This window comes from Anser brachyrhynchus (genome assembly GCF_964034855.1).
Source record: "Anser brachyrhynchus genome assembly, chromosome: 12".
In the NCBI taxonomy this organism is placed as follows: Eukaryota; Metazoa; Chordata; class Aves; order Anseriformes; family Anatidae; genus Anser; species Anser brachyrhynchus.
The window spans coordinates 17,441,701-17,459,727 of record NC_137707.1 but is presented as its reverse complement, the minus strand read 5'-3'; the positions used below and the strand labels follow the sequence as shown (position 1 = coordinate 17,459,727).

The window sequence follows — 18,027 nt, the reverse complement described above, 5'->3', positions numbered from 1 at the left end:
CACTAGAGTTCCTTAATGTTGTTTCGGTATTCTCCTTTTCCCATTGTGTCAAAGACTACTTGCCTGAACAGATGTTTTGAAATACCAGTGGAAAAACTGTTTTCTCTTGAATTTCAACCCAGCTTAAACTGTCAGTTTTACCACCATACCACATAGATTCCCATATGAGAGCCAAAGAGTTTTATCTAATTTGGAAAAAAAAATAAAGCTTTTGAGTTTTCAAGTTTTGTCCTTTATCATATTTGTCCTAACCCTACTAGTCCTCTCTCAACAGAGGCCACTGAGGGATTGCTCTCCTAGCCATTCCCTGTGTATTCAGTAGAGATGGTAGCCTCCTCCTGTCTTTTTCTCTTTCCTTTCAGCTGTGCAATAGTATCTTCCTCTCCTCCCTCACAGACACTTAAAATTTACACTACAGTTATACTAGACCGTAACAATATACAGGTAAGGCAGATGTTGGGAGTGAGCTACTTGACAGAGCCTCTTTATTTATTTGGATGACTTAATAAACTGCAGAAGCTGAGGTCATCAAAATCTCTCAATCATGTTGCAGGCTAGTGCCAACAGCTGTAACAGAAACTGATGTTGTAAAACATGCTAAACATGCCAAGCCCAAGTTTCAGACAAGGCAGCCTGTAACAAGATTATTTTGTACTTGAACATTGCACAGCAGTGTGTTCAGATTTATTTATGCTGTTCTTAATAGTAATAACCAGAAACCCTGTTTCATTTTTTCAAGGATGAATGCAAAGACTGTTTTGTCATGAAACAGTCTGAGATTGCTATTGCTCTCGGTTCCACTCGGGCAGAACGCAGGTTTTCAAACTAGATTTTTCAATCTGGGTTTCAGTTTAAGTAGGGAAAAAAAAATCACTTCTTGTTGAAAAATACTAATTATTACAAGACTGTGGGGGAGTGAGAAAATACATTTTTGACCTTCCTCAGACTCTTACTTAATTATTTAAACCTCTAATTCATAGTAAAGAATTCCATAAAAATAAAATATGAGTTGTATCCAAAAAAATAAAATTAAAAATAAAATTAAAATACAGAGCAAAACTGATTGATTGATCAGATAAAATAAAAGGCATTAGGCAGGATTTCAGATCCTGAAAAACAATCTACAGGCAGTACATATATAGATTGCTTTATAGGTAAACTATATTGTAGTATATTAAGGGAAAGAAAGTAAATAGAAAAGAGAGCAGAGGCAACTCTACATGGTTTTCCTGGGACACCACTGTGGCAAAGCCGAAGGGTCAGATTCCAACATCTAACGCACAGCACGTATTGCCACACAAGTCTAAAAAAATCTGCTGACACTCGTAAATTGCCACATGTTTGGATTTCCAACAAGATCTCACAACAAGCTGTGTTACTGCAAGTCATTATTTCCTTTGGGGAAAAAAGTGTCTCTAGTGATGTTAAAACTCAGGGCAGGATGTACTATAGTGTCAGGATAGCTCACTAGGGAGCATTCCTGCCCAAAGGCTAGGAGGTTGTATATAAATTCTGCACCTGGATTGGGGGGCGGGGGGGGGGCGGGGGGGGGGGGGGAACAGGACTGAAGCTTATCCAAAAACTGTGCAGAATCAGTGGCTGTGGACAATGACATACTGACAAATCCTAAGAGCAGATAGACACAAACTGTGAAAGTCCCACATTGCTTATGCATCTCAGAACTCTCCTATAAAGAGAGAAAAGAATATCTGAAAGATGCTTAAGCAGGCACTTGCCTTTTCAAAGTTGTTCACTAAACTACAACAAGCTGCAGAGATATTTCTGCCAGAGACCCATGCTCATCAGCTGCATTCCTCGAAGATCACAGACCGAAGAACCTCATCTGATATTTTCCCACGCATGTGTGGTATGTAGTTTTTTTTCTGGAATATGGAAGAAAAAAATGAGCAGAAGCACAAGAAGTCAGCTTGCTGATTGTCACATTTTCAAATTCATCCACAAGATCCTAGAAGTTCTTGGAAGCTTTATATTTTATGTCACTATACGCAGAAAAATCAATAGAAGATATTGGACTGAAATGGATTAAAACTAAACATTAATGGCCCATAAAAAGCTCAATGTCTTGCCTGTTTTATCTGTGATATTGCCTTAAAAGTGCAGATTTGTGACATATGGTTGCTCTTGGCCTCCTGTTGATGTGTTGCTTCAGTGGCCTAAAGTTAAGAGTAAACATACTAAACTCTTACTGAATATTCCCAAGCTTGGACACTGAGAAAAGGGGAGAAGTTGCAGCACCAACTCATCAGTGCCCTTTGACAGATGAGAAGTGGCTGAGTTACTCCCCTGAAATGTTTTTAAGTTCCCAAGTCGCAGCCTGGTGCCCTACAAACATCAGCCTGGGCACTCCCATCTTACACCAAGTACGTGTCACAGCTGCACGCCAGGAAGGGCTGGCTCAAGGCTGGCAACAGCAACCGGGACAGGTTCCTCACAACCATGCTGCCTCCACTAGTTTGGCTGAATTCATTTTCATGCAACAGTTGGCAATGGCCAGCGGCAGATAATTCACAAAGATGCATGGAAAACACACTTGAAAAGCCCTGAGCATCAAGACATTTGTATTTCTCAAGGACACAGCTATATTACAGCTGAAATTGAGCTCTGTTTCTGCCTTTTCAGGTAATGCCCATTCACGAACCACCGCATACCAAAAGCAGATTATGGCCTGTGTCCATAAGGAACATGCATCAATTCCATACATCTCCCTAAAATAAAGTCTAAAATCTCATGTGGGTGAACATTACTGCCAATGGCATGTGGCTGGCTACTTTTGCCAATTTAAGAGTTGTTTTGGAGCTGCCAGAAATCTTTCCACTGGTGTAGGTGGGCTTTGTAACACTAAGAGCTAATATACTGACAATACTTAGTCACTTATGAAATAAACAGCACTTTGATGCAATCAGGATATGAAAAATCAGATCTTATTCATATACATTATGCAGTAAAGTGAAAGTCTTTACAGAACCACCTATTTATTTTATATTATGTTTTGAAGCTACAAAACCCCATATACTTACATTTCTGACTTCTGTTTAATTTAATACATTAAATTCTCAAGTGGAAGAAGAAATGCTAGGAACATAATACCATGCTCCTCTAGATATAACCTAATTTCAACAGTACTACCGATTTCAATCACATGATATTGTAAAATACAATATAAAAAGTTTACCAGAAAATTCATTTAATAGCAATAATTGAATCATTAGCAACGAACTTGGTACATTTAAATTAAAATTATTACTAGGAATCATAAGTTATCTTCTGTCGTAAAACTCTCATAATTGGCTTATATATTTCTGCATATTTGCAATTACTAAAATCCTGAGTTGAACAGAGTGATTTGTACTGGAATTACAGGCTTGACTTCATGTCTTAAAGAGGAATTTTATTTTATATACAAAAAGTATTTCTGTATGTGTAGACTTGTTATGCACATAAATTAACTTCTCACGCATAAATGTGCTTAGTCAAAGAAGAAAAAACTATGAAATCATTTACTGTATAAATCTCTCAATTTCTATTAAAACACCTGGATATTAAAAGTATGCCAGCAAAAGACTTCAAATCAGGATCAGCAGGAGTACCCTATTTGTTTTTATTAGACTGATTACTCATTAATTTTATATATTTATGCTGCTAAGACACTACTGTAGCTTAAGAAAAATGTATGATCCATGATGTATGCCTTGGATACGTACGTACATATCCTACAGATTAAATTAAATTATTCATTAGCATTATAGAAGTGGGACACAAAACTACAGCACAATCCAGGCTCAAAAGGCACATCTAGGGATGTTTGAGAAGGTCTTAATTCCTGTGACATTCCTCAGAGATAATAACCTACATCTTCGTGCCCTTAAATCTGGGTTCCTGTTTGCACTGTAGAAAGAGCTCAGAGCCTGTGCTTTAATTGTTTACCCTTGTAATGGGACATAATTTAACAGGACTATCTCAGTACATAAAGGTCTCATATTACATGCTTTGGACTGAATAGAAAAACAGTTTTCCACACACACACAAAAAAAAGTATTTAAAGGTCTGACCCAAATTACAGCAAAAGCAATCCGAAGTATTCCAAATTTACTGGACTTTGGAAGAGCAGTCAAGAGGTCCTGATTCAGAAAAGCCTATTTTTAGCTTCATCTGAACCACATATTTAAACCTCAATCAGGCATACATACAATGTTATCATCAATGGGCCTGAAAACAGGGGGTTTAGGACTCTTAACACTATTTAAGTGAATAGTCTTGTTCTTCATGGCCTTATGTACCATGGTAATTCAGATTTAGTTGTATTTTACATGTTTTTTCAGAAGAAAAGGCAAAGAACACAGTCTGACATTTTATGAAGTAACCTTATGAAGCTCTTGAAGAACATCTTGGAAAATAAATGTGTTCTCTTTGTTTTCATAAAAGTGTCACGATAACGTGCCTTGCACTGGGGGAGTTAAGAGAGAATGGGAGGACATGGCAGATTGACATTATGAAATCATCTGCTACATATGTATACTCCCCCTTTTTAATAAAGTCCATCTAATATTGCTCTGTGCAGTTTTGGCTCTATTTCTCCACTTATGCAGTTGTAGATGAGAACAACAAAACTGAAAAAAAGATAAATAAGATTCGTATAACTGTTTCCTTATGCCCATAGAGACTAATGAAATGAAAAGTTTATACTTTTGTTTGAACAGAGACTAATGTAATTTCTTAAAGCTAAATTTGCATTTTTGCGTCTTGTTCAGTTGTGAGGTGGAAAGAAAAGAACAGAATTGATGGTTTTTAATACTATACATGTGCATGCACACAAATACACAAATACACAAAACACATGCACACATACATATATAGCAAAGGTATCATTATTTCCCAATGTACCAGACATATAATCCAAGATCTCAGTCTTCCAGAAACTTATGGCAGGAATTGTTTTTTATTTATGACTATGTCATTTAAGTTAACGAAACTAGTTATGTGTCTTTAGATAAACAGATGCATAACAACATGTAACGACTTACTAAAATTAGTATGGAAAAAGCAAAACCATTAGCACACCTATTTGTAATTTACCTAATAAAAGAAAAAATACAGTGAGTCAATCCACTGCTAAATATAAAACAGCACACCTTAGTGACATGAATGGAGCTATGCTGATTTACACCAAAATAATATTTACACTAAAATATCCAAAACTAAATTCTGATTTGTGACATGTTCTAGTCATCACTCTTCCATCACTCGTTACATCATTATTTTTGAAGGTTTACTCAATTGGAGAAGGAATGTGAAAATACTGGTTATTTTTTGTTCATCAGATGACTAGTTAAAAAAAAAAGGGGGGGGAGAATAAATATTAAAAAAAAAAACCTTCTCAAAAAGAATGTTTAATTTGAGAAAACCATAAATCAGGGAAAAATAATTAGATACCTGAGTATTATTATCCAAAGATACTCCAAATATAGCTTATGAGTTCCATTTCCTTCAGCAAATAACATTTAAATAATCCACACAAAGGAGAAAACTAAAGATGTTTCACCCCAAAGTAGCTGATGCTTAACTGCTAGTACAGTTTCTTGAGACATCGAAGTCTTTGGTTAAAGTTCAGAGTTTGCCTCATTCAGTGCATGGGCAGAAATTCTAATTATAAATTTCTAGCTCATTCAAACTACTGGAATATGAGAATGATTCCTCTTCTATTCAGTGATGTACAACTTGACCATGGACAGTGGAACACCACCGACCAGATGAGAATCAGAGCACACATCATCTCATGGAAGGGTGACGGCACTCCCTTGGAAGGTAGGCAACCTGAGATATGCCTGAGCCAAGGCATCTCATAACATTTACTTGGTAAAGGAGGACACTGCCCTCAAGTAGTTTTGTGAATTTAGCCTTTTATTTCCTTGGCTTCCATTACAATGCATAAAACCAAAACATTTCGAAACGTCAAAACAGTTCATTTTGACATTTTCAAAATGAAGCATTTCAACATTGTGTTGAAACGTTTTTGTCAGTTTTGTTTCTACTCAGAGTATTTGTCAAATAGTTTCAGCCACTCTGAAACTTCTTTGTTCAGAAATAAATGTTGCACTGATTTTTTTTCTTTTTTGTTCAGCTTTGATTTTCAAGTAGCTTAGTCACAACCCTACTTATGCCCAGTAATTTTTTTTTCTTCTATTTCATTTCAAATGGCAATTTTAAGTAGAAGGCTTATTTTAATATGCAATGCTAAAGATTGCTTAGCTAACACCAGTTCTGTGAACGTTTAGGATACCCTATGGTGTTTAGAAGGAAATAGGATATGTAACATTCTGCTAATTGAGTAAGACAGTTTTTATTACTAAGCAGTGTCTTTCTATTTCCCGCTATAGTCAAGATATTTACATACATCCCATGCTTCAATTTACAGGCTATAAACAGCCAAGTAATTGCAATGCAATTAATAATTGCTAGTGTATTTGCATGGAAATTATTCAGCAATTAATATTTTACAGGAAAGCATAGCAGCTAAGTTTGGCCTCACGAGGCAATCTGCCTTAGGATGTATTTCCCAGACCCCAGATGCAGCAGACTTCAAAAAACAGGTGGACATTGGTATAAGATGACTAAAATCCAGAATTTTCAAAAATTAGTTTCTACAAATTTAGATGTGTGATTCACTTAGGAACCTTAGCTGTAGGTTTGTCACTAGTAGAAAAACATGCTGCAATGAAATGCTTGTATCATTCAGATCAACTAAAATGAACAATACAGGTTTCAAAGAAGCACCATGCTCTTTTAGTCTGTGTGGTTTTGTTTGGAGAACAGAGCAGAAATGCCAGTATCATACATCGCTAGAGCAAGGAAATGGTTTTAAAATGTGTATTTTGGTTACTACAATTGTCTGTTTGAATGCATAGGAAACAGAATTATATCAAAATATATTTTACAAGCTCTACTGAGGATGCTACATACGGATAACCTGGCAGACTCCATATATACAATGCCATGGAAGCACACACAGTCAGGCTAGATAATGAGTAGCTAGCTAGAAAGACAATTTAAGCATATCGCACACTAAAAGTTCTCCTCCTGACTCTAAGGGGAAAATTTTAACCATGCTCAAATGTGAACACAGGCTACAAGATACACAACTATTTCTTCCTTTTAAAAAATGTAAATATTATACTGCGTGCTGACTGTAGTAGGATTTTGAGTGCATAAAATTTTGAATTATAAACAGAGATAGAATTTGTGGCTGCTTAAAGACATAACCTGTGTAAAACAATGAAAATTTTAAACCAAAAAAAAATATTAGTCACTGAAACCACTGCAATTTATAATGAGCCTTATTAATACTATTATTAATCCTTAGCACTGGAGTTATTTTGCTGATTCTACAATTGTCATCTTCATCACTTCCTTTGACATGTCAGAGAAAATAAAGAAAAGGGAACAGAAGTTTTTCTAATGAGTAGTCCTCATAACGGGTATGCCGTAAAGCCCAGTGAAGTCAAGGGGCAATTTTACAGTCTTCAAGGTACTAGGTATTTCAAGTCCTAAATTAAACTACCAGTAGCAATTTCCCTATGAACTACCCAATCCTGAGTACTTCACAGAGGTAAAGAAAATATATGAAATTGTGTTTATCTTGTTAGCAATTATGCATTTTATCAACTTTTTTTTTTTTTTTTTTAATTTTTTTTAGCCTCCACGAAATCCTGCAACCTAACAAGCAAGGAAATTTTGCAAATATGAGTTGCATCTGGAAGTCACTGCAGAACACTTGAGAAAGGCCGGAGTTGCACTGCACAGAAGATTATTTTTAATTTTGCGTTTGTTGCTCAGAGCCTTGTGCTCAGAGTTACACGGATACACCCAGTCTCAGAGCCAAACATGGTGCAGTTCCTTGCATTGAATGGTAACTGTTAGTAATACGAGCAAAAGACATTGCACGGCTGGTGCTAAAGCTTTGAACAAAATTACTTCCTTTAACACACCGCCACCTTAATTATGTGCTGGGGAACATAAAGCAGGTCAGACAATTTGTACTGGGACATCATAATTCCATCAGTATAATGCTGACATTGCTAAAGATTTATGAATGGAATGTCGTAATTATTTTTTTAGTAAACATATCAAGTTTCACTAATGGGGGGGGCTGGAAGTACTAATTAGTTTTTTTTATTGTTGTTGGTGGTGGTTTTTTGCATTGTGTCCCATAAGATGTGGGGATAAGAGGGTGGAGGGGAAGGAACTGTGACAAAAACAAGCACATGCACAATTTATGTACAGCCTGTAATTCAAGCAGATGTTCCTCTATAAGGGCTGCAGGGATTAAAGCTTTTCTGCACATAATTCCATTTGCTCACTACCTTCTGTCTGCACAAACCTTCCAGGCTGTCATGGACTTTTGCTAAGCTAAAGTTTATTTAAAAGCAGAAAAGAACAGAAGAAAAAGAATCTTAAACATTTCTGCTGTTAAGTACCAGGGTTTGGCTGCTTGACTGAGGTTTCTCAAGCTTTAACCAGCTGGGGGATTCCACTGGAAGTTCTGGTGGAATTCCTACAGTCGTGTCCAACAAGCTATGACTCTGGCAGAGTTTCCTGTAGAAATCCAGTCAAAACAGCACTTGGCCATAGTAGGCACTTATATACTGTAACAGGAGAAAAATAATAATTGCATCCATGCTCAGTCTGATGACTTCATATTAAAATAACATGCTTAAAGATTTGTCAAGATAAGCAAGGAGCTCAAACAGAAACAAGAAAGAAGGAAAAGAGTTAAGTGATATAGTTATAGCCACACCACAAGTTGGGGCAGAATGTTCCAAAATTACCATTTCTAACCCTTGCCTGACAGACACGGGACTAGTCACAGTGACAAAGAGTTCTAAAACTTTCACCCAAAATTACATTCATGTGTCTAAAGAAAAAAGCTGGCCAAAACCCTTTCCTCAGACACAGTGTCATTCCACCCTGACATCGCTGCAGTAACTCAGTGTTCCCACCAAGCAATATCAAAGCACATCTTCAGGAAAAACCTTTTTCTGCACTCATTTGTAGTCCCATACTGGAATTTCTATTAAGGAAAGGGAATACTGCTTGTGGGAAGGAGGAACTGATCAAGACTTCAGGTCTCTACCGATTCCTCCTCCTCATTCTTGAAAACCAGAAAAATACACCAAGATAATCTTTCTAGAACATCGTCATGACTTCTCTCTCACATTTCCTTCTTATGAGTAAGGAACAAAGAAACAACCGTGAAGTAACTCTCCTTGCATGCTATCAGTCACAAACCGAACGCTTGAGATAGCATGCAGTGCTTTAGTCTCTTAAATACTGCTCCAACTCTTTCTATACAGAAGGAGGCAGAACCAAGAGGGAACAGGACTCCGTTCTCAAAGTGGAGCTCAAACTGGATTTTTACAATCCTATACGTCATGCTGTTAACTAGCTTAATATATGTTTAAAAATCAAATAGAAAAGATTAATCAAAATCTATCTCCAGTGCAGCCGGTGTAAACTGTATTTCCGTTGGATTTCATAGAGAAGCTAAATGCTGCCTTCACATCATCAGCAAATGACTTACACAGTTTTAAATACATAATTACAAGGACATCTTTAACCACATCTACAGATATTAGACTGACACAATCAAGTTCAGGAATATTTTCATTTTTATGGTCTCTCTGCTTCATGAAAAGTTTCCAGAACATGTTGCACAAACGCTGCAGACTCTTAGCACCTCAGTACACCTCGGCATTTCTCAGAATATCTTTGAAATGAAAGAATTCAAAGTAAAGCAAACAAGTCAAGGACATGATCCTATAAATGTGACAGCTAACATACAGTGAGAGGATAGACTTCTGATATAAGATTATAGACTTCTGAACTCAGAATAAAGATTAACATTAAATCTTTATCCAGAGATGGGCTTTCAATTATCCTCATATTAGAGCACTTCCAAAGAAATCTGGATAGCATCCAGATAGCTTGGGATCACTTATTTTCTTTGAAAAGGCTTTTAATATATTGTTGATCGTAGACACTCCCATCTTGTAGTGCTTTAAATATGTGTCAGAAATGAAATTTCTTTTTTACATGAATCAGCCAGCTGCAGCACCTGCTCTTATGTTCACTTTTCATATTTCACTAGTGATTTGAAGCTTTGTATAACAGCTTATGGGCACGTTATCTAATTGTAGTCTTCCTGCCGATGCTTTCATCTTCACTGACTATAAAATGGAGAACAGTACGGAATCATTGTATACTTCAGTAGTATCAATATAAGCACCAAACATACAGGACAGCATTTTCCCCACATTTTCTAGCTTTTCTGTTTTTTTACCCTATTTTGTGGCCCAATGATTTAGAAGAGGTGAGGCCTATGCAGATGATGGCAGATACAGCCCTGTAAAACCAAGCCTTTGCCATCTCAAGCTGGGACACTAGAAAGGTCTGCAGGAGAGGCTTCTTTTGCAAAGTTTTGAAATGAATAGCTGTAACTTAAGAAGCTTGAGCACAGGAATGAGAAAGGCAACACAGCTGAAAAGCCTTCCAAATTTTGCATATAAAGGATTAAAAAAAAAAAAGGCATTGCATACTTTGGTTCTGGACGATAATGTGAAAAAGATACCAATTCACTTTTTTTTTTTTTTTGGTATGTCTCTAACACCAGATCCTCAAAGTTGTGTTTACTCAATGAAAGCTGCATGATCAGGGCATCGCAGTGGAACTTGTGAGAATACGACAGATATTCAAAGATCACTCGGTGGTGATCCCTGCTAGCAACACAATGCTTAGCCATATATGCTGTCACCGAAAACCCTGGAAAGCAACTGGCTTCACAGCCTCAAAGGAGAAAAACAATTCTCAGAATGATTTAAATAGGAAATAATGTAGTCCGGATCTTTTAATGTTTATCCTATTCATATTTATATTTTGTTTCTCATTTTTATATGCTTTTGCATCAGATACTGGAAAGAGTTTTTTGGTGTGAAAGTTATAAACAAAATGAGATTAACGTGAAACCATTAGCCCACACAATATCAATTTCTTAGTACTACAAGGTAGAAATTGTTTCCTTATCCACTTTGCAATCTGAAATCTGCACTGAGTCCAGTATGTCTAGACAAAGCATTAGAAAATCTCATATGAGGTTTTGTAGTATTTCCACAATTCTTACAAAATAATTTTTAAATATTTGTTTTAAAAATACCTACACCTTCACTGAAAGGAAAGGCATGGAGGAAACATACTCCTTCCTTTTTATAACAGACTAATACCTTCTTCATGCTACTTTTAAACACTTCATTGGTGAACAGCACATCACAAGAGGTTAAAACAAGATAAAAATACAACCTGACATCTTGACACGCAAGAGAGAGAACAGATGGAGAAATGCCAACATTACTGGTAATAACATGAAATTTGGAAGTGGCAGAGGAAGGAAAAGTACAGGACACAGCAGCAGCACCAAATGAAACTTTTCTTCTGTACAGCTTTAAAGACTATTACTTGCCTGGATCAAGGACTTGTGCCACCAATGGTCTTGATAAGAAACATATGGACGCATTTTACATTGGTGTGAGGATGCGATTCTGGTATTATTAGATCAGTTGACAGCATTCCCCCCAGGCAACAGGCATATTGTGAGCATAATGGTATTAATTCTACTTCATTTGCTACAGCTTAGTTGTTTCCTCAGTATCACAATTTTTGTAATGAAAAGACAGAGGTCACAAAATTTTCCAGCGTACTTAAGTTCTGCTGTAAGCCATTTGGAGGCATATTTCTAAGTCGCTCTGTTACAAGGGAGAAGTTATTCAGAAAACAACACATAATTTTACTTTATCACTGCAAGGACTTAGCTATGCACCTCAGTGCTGTAACCTCTCATCATGCAGAGTGCCAGGTACTGCCACACCACTTTGTGAATACTGGATTGCATATGAATGGAAGGGTGAAAAGGAAGAAGCCACTCATGTATGGAGTGTGCTTAGGGGCTGGTTTGGCCGCAGCATTAGGTTATGTTCCAGCAATCACAGAATTGAAAAATATGGAGATTTCAACTACCTATAGTTGTCAGACAAAGAGATGTTGAGATGTCTTCAAATTCAAACTACCTTTCCCAGCTACAGTTTCTTCTTAACCAAAAGGATTTTTGCACTCATAAAAATCTATAATGTCTGCTTGTGTACAGAGTTTGCAAAGATTTTTTTTAATGAGAGCAAACTCTTAAAACCCCTCTTCTTTTTTTAGATAAACATATTTGATCTTTCCAGTCATTATCATTTTAACTTGCAAAGTGACATTATGCCAAAAAGAAGGAATTCATAAATTAGTTCCAATTTAGAAAGTTTTCTTGTCATTGTATAAATGACAGATCTTTAAAAAGATGACTTAAAATGAAATGCAATAAAAAAAATTCCACTTTTGTGGCAGGTTTTTCTTTTCTCTCTCTTCCCCTCTCTTATTTTTTTTTAAAGACTGAGAGAATAAAACAATGTGCTATCAAAAAAAAAAAAAAAGAAATGAGTAGTACAAAAATTACAAATGCGCATGGACAGGAAACTCATTTAAATTCTCAGATTGTTTTAGGAAAGCCGAATTTAGTTGGGACTAAAATGTAAGCAGAAATCACTTTGCAAAGTTGAATTCACTTCTCAACAGAAACTAATAAAGCAGGATTCACATCCAGATTCTTATTTCAAAACCCATTTAAGTGGCTAGAGCTATTGATAATTTGAATGCGTATCTGCCCTGCTCGTTTCAACTAGGAATTTGCTAATCACTTAACTGAGCCAAAGCTTCACCCATGCATTTTGTTTCTATTCTCTCAAGGACTGTAAAATTTGGATGCAGAGTTGGGTTTGGTTTTCAAATACCTTTAACATTTGGGAGTGCTTAGCTTGAATTCCTCGAGCAGCGTACACTTCTGTAATGAAAAAGATGGTATGTGGAGAAGTATGAAAAGATTGTTATCACAAATGATGTCAAGGTGACAAACAGAGTGGAAGCTAATGGAAGACTTCCATCACTGAAGAAGAAAAAATAAATTTAGGGCAATGCACGAAGATTTTTCACATAGAAAAGAACTCTTAATTTTGAGACACTCAAATGAGGTACCACTCCAGGCAGTGACTACAGACAACTGCTGGGGCTTCTGGGACTGAAATGATCCTTCAGGGGATTCATTTAGCGTGACCTCAGCTCAAAGCCTTGTTTATTAGGAGTCCCACATGGCTGTTCTGGGCTCATGGATGGCAAGCGCATCAAAATACTAACCAATGCATTGAAACCGAGAAGTTTAACCACAGCTACTAACCCATAGGAAATAATTTCCTGTCATCTTCTTGTTTCCTGCTAACTATCCAAGGTTAAAAACAACCCTTTAAACCCACGATCTACCTGGCATGATAACGTGCACTTTCATGTTTAGTAAGTACACATTTGGTTCTGTAATATGGAAATTTTACCACCCTGCTTTTGTATCACTAGGTGTCTTTTCAGAAAGTTTTATAACTGCCAAGAAATATTAGCTTCAAGGTTTAGGCTAAAGAATTTTAGAAGGAAGCTACTCTTTCTTACTCATGATTTCACAATACTGCCCGATGATTCCTGCATCATCACACTGTGAATGGCAAACTAAGTCACTGTTCAGGCATTTTCGTCTCTTCTACATTTGTAGAAGCTTCAGTTGAAAAACAAGCCCTTAGGCAGCTTAATGATAGCAATGTGCGGGTTTTTGAAAAAAGAAATTGTCACAAGCCAGTAGATAAAAATAAAATAAAATATTTGGTACACAATTTCTAGAAAGCAGGTTTATGTAAGCAATACCAGGAGCTAAGAGGACACCATTTGATGTGCAGGTCTACTGCCATAGTGCATAACATAATTAACATAATCCATCATTTCTATCTGTAAAAACAGTGAGTGCAGGACACAATTTCCTACCTTTTTTTTTGAGTGCCTCTTTCATAGCATGACAAAACTTGTTTCTTAATATCTCTTTTTGTAAGAGAAGACTGAACATACAAAAGAAAAACATTCTATTACTCCACTATGACATCTCTTTTATTAAGAAAAGCAAGGTAAATTACAGAAGTTAGGATGATTTCCTCCCTTTAAAGAAGGAAATTCCCTTGAGTATGTTGAAGCTCACATTGAGTTTTAGGATTGGATGTACTGAAGAAGAACATCAGAACTAGACAGGAATACAATGACTCTACTGGATTAGCTTCCAGTAGTAATCAATTTAACCTTTGTGAACATTATCAGCTGCAAAAGTATAAAGAATTTAGAGCCTTTCATAGGTTATAACTTCATCTTCATTCTCCAAAATTAATACACTCAGCAAATGTCTACCTCTTTAAGCAGCCAACCTTATTTCAGGGGGGAATGCTGGATCTGAGTGTATCAGTACAATTTCAAGATAGCAAAACTGCAACTGATAGAAGCTTCAACATGATTAGAATGATCTGTTATCACCACATACAAACTTCTCTGTTTCTCAATTTTTCCTTGTGTAGTAGACCTCTTTTTATTACTTTAATGGCTACATTTAAGGAGGAAAGTGAAATGATTTTAGGATAATGTTTTAGTGTCTGTTTCACAATGGTTTTTATTGAGCTGTAAAACACTTGCATGCATAGAGAGAAGAAGGTGCATTTTAGAAATAAAACTATTAAGTAACATTATCTTGCCATGGATCACTCCCACTGGGACAGAGGAACCATTTGAAAAGCATAACTGAATTCAATTAAAATATGATAAATTTTGGTCTCCATCTTACCCACATTTTCAGCATTGCATGCGGCGGCTCAAGTAACAATAACAAAAGCATGACTGTTTATGTTTAGAAACCTTTGTCTCTTTGAATATTGTACAATGCCTTTATATTTTTCTCCTACTACTTACAGTGGGGAATAACTTCAATATACGAGCCTCCACCTAGAAAGGTGGATGAACACATAGGCCCCTATATCTAATTATTAATATATGGTCCATCAGTAGCAATTAAAATTACAATATTATCCAGAAGATATGCCTCTATATATCATGTCACGAAAGGACTCTAGGTAATGGAATGAAATGACTACTTGTATCTGATACATAAGCACAGAAATGCGTATCCAAAATAGAATTCACAGAAATGACTTCATCATAGTTTTTCTGGGGGCCAAACCAGGAGTCTTGTATTTATCGTCTTGCTTGTAACTAGACAGAGACCTTAGAGATACACCCATTAATTATTTCAAGAAGACTGTGTACTGATTCTCGCTAAAGAAGATGGAAAATGTCTCCCTTACTTATCTGAGAGTTAAATTAGTATGTATTTCTGAAATGTAGGCCTCATATGCATTTTGTAAGTCACTGGATCCTATGAGTGATCTGCACACAGGAGATTAACAATGCCTTTTGAAGTATATTGGTTCTCCTATCACACTTGTGAACGCTGCCTAATATAGAAAAGTAATATTACAACCCAAGTACACAGTAGGGAAACATCATTTCTGCTTTACAGATGGCCAGCTGAGATATGAACAAATTAAGTGACTTTTCCAATGTCAAAAAAGAAACCTGTTTCAGAATGGAGAAAATCTAGGCCTTCTGAGTTCTTGGCTGATTTCCTGAACAACCAAACTATTCCTCTCTTCTGGCATGAATAAACCTCTGGTTGCAAATTGGGATGGTGAAAGCATCAGTTCATCATGGGATGAAAAAAACTAGCAAGAGAACCGTCTGACACAGTATAAAATAACCTGTAAAGCACCTTTCTTCTCCAACATTATATCCCAAAATCTCATATAAAGTTAAATAACACAGTGATTAAAAAAAAAAAAAGAGCAGAAGAAAAATTAAGTATCTTAGACAGAGAGAAAAAGATGTTTCAACTGAGGCATGAAAATAAATGTAGATAATTATCACTTATGCAATGCTTTTCATCTTCAAAATGCTGTATAAATATTACTTTAAAAATCTTCACAACATCTCATGAGGTAGGTAAACATTAAGCATAATGTAGTAAGCTATAACCTCATATGATTTAAGCCAATTTTAATACTCAAAAAAACATGAAAAAAAAGGTTGAAAGGCTAAACCAGTTCGTTTAAAGCACCTGAGCTGGCCACTACCTAAAGAGAATAACACACACTGCCATTTAAGAGGGCTGTAATTCTCACAGATGTACCTGAGCCAGCTGTAATTAATCTAGTACAGACTCAGCACAACAGGGCAGCTAAGGTTCGAGGTCGGCTATAGAGGCTATCCCAGGCTCCAGGCAAATATCCTAGGACAGTCAGCCAAGGCTGCGTTCAGTACTCCATGGCTACCAGCAGGATACGCGTTAGCTACTTAAAACCTGACCTGAGTACCTGGTAAAAAGGGCTGGCCTGTGTCTGTAGCATGCGCAGATCCAAAGCTGGGACTGGGACTGCAGGGCTGGCTCCAAAGTTTTCACCTCCAGCTCAGAGGCAGCCATGCAGGCACACACAGTGAGGTTGTTTCACACACGATGTACTGCATTGGAGATGGAGCTTTTACACCTGCAGAGCCTGCCAAAATAATGTAAAAGGGTAAAAGGGAAGGTGGTAAGTCTAATCAAAGACAATGTTTTGAGCTGAATAAAACACTTAACTGCATGGAAAATTCCATTAGGTTGATTAGATGCTTGCCTTAGGGCCCTCTTAAAACAACTGTTTAAAAAAAAAAAAAAAAAAGATAGCTATTGCAATGCGGCTTAAAAATATTGGAAAAGCAGGAAATGGAGCTTATTAGAGCTCAAATTAGATCCAAGATTTATGTGAAGAACATTTGGCCTCTTTAAAAGGCCTTCTTAATCCCTAGATGGTTTTTATTGTTTCTATTATTATTATTTATTTATACAGTGCCATAGGTATACATGGCACTTTACAGACAAATAAAAAAAAAACATGGGTCCTCCCCCAGAGAGTTTACAATACCTGATCTGGCAAAGAGTTAAGTACATGAGTAACTTTATTTGCAGGACTAACCTCCCTTGAACCAATGGGAGTTAACAAAATAATCAACTTACTCGCACGATTATCTTTTCCAGATCAGGCCCTCTGGTCTGAGACATTCAGTCTGAGTCATTACAGGTGTAAACCCAGTTCACAGGAGTAACAACCTGAGTCATGACAACTTCTGTTCGGCAAATCTTCCAGCAGTATTTTGTTCTAAGTTGCATGTGATGAAGATGAACCAAAGCAACAACAGAGTGAAGCTAAATTGTTTTTCTACTGCTAAGTTAGCTTCAATTAAAGCCTTTTAGTAGTATTTGTAATATTATCTCAACCACTGCAGAAGCAGTTAGGCAGTGATTGAGAAACAGCTACAAAACATGGTTCAGGGCAAGACAGGGAAGCATGTGGTGCATGCTCCTCACTGCACGCTGCCATCAGCGAGCTGCTGCTTCAGGGATGAGCGGCCAGCTCTCTATCTGCACTCTAAAACTACTGAATATTTGAGCATTATTACAGTACGTGTATTTTAATACCCAAAGAAGCATTGTAAAGAAGTGTTGTTACTTATTTTACTTTGCAAAACAAGCACTCCTGCTACCCATTAAAATACTCAAAATACTATACGTTTTGGAGAATTGGGGTATCCTACTTGCCTTCTTAGTGTCCTGATGCCGCTATTTCTGTGAACAGAAAATTGGAGCTACCTCAAGCTACTTCTGTTTTGGAGGGCAGTAATGACTACTCCAAATGTGCAACCCTATTTGCTTGCACATAAACTTTTAATAATGTTCATTAAACTTTATTAGAATTGTACATGCAGCCAGATCAGGGTTACGAATTAAAACCTCCATCCTGCAAACAGTTGAGAAGCTTTACTCAGTGTGAGCAAAGAAAACTATCTCTTTCTGTACTCACATTCTTAAACTGAATCTGTACCCTAAATATATATATATTTTTTTCTTTTTACCTTCCTGGAATAAAGTTTAAAAAATATAGTTAAGGAAAAATTGTATGTCAGAAAAACACAAGCAACTCT

At 36.6% G+C, this 18,027-nt stretch overlaps 1 protein-coding gene across 1 annotated transcript in view; it reads right to left on the bottom strand.

Moving 5' to 3' along the window:
- The window catches only part of LOC308176757 (uncharacterized protein), a 320,082-nt gene that overhangs the window by 89,617 nt on the left and 212,438 nt on the right, over positions 1–18,027 (bottom strand). Inside the window, exon 7 of the mRNA XM_080552910.1 lies at positions 16,383–16,562. Coding sequence (XP_080409036.1) covers positions 16,465–16,562 — 98 coding nt within the window. The 3' untranslated portion in view covers positions 16,383–16,464. The remainder of the gene's footprint in view (positions 1–16,382; positions 16,563–18,027) is intronic.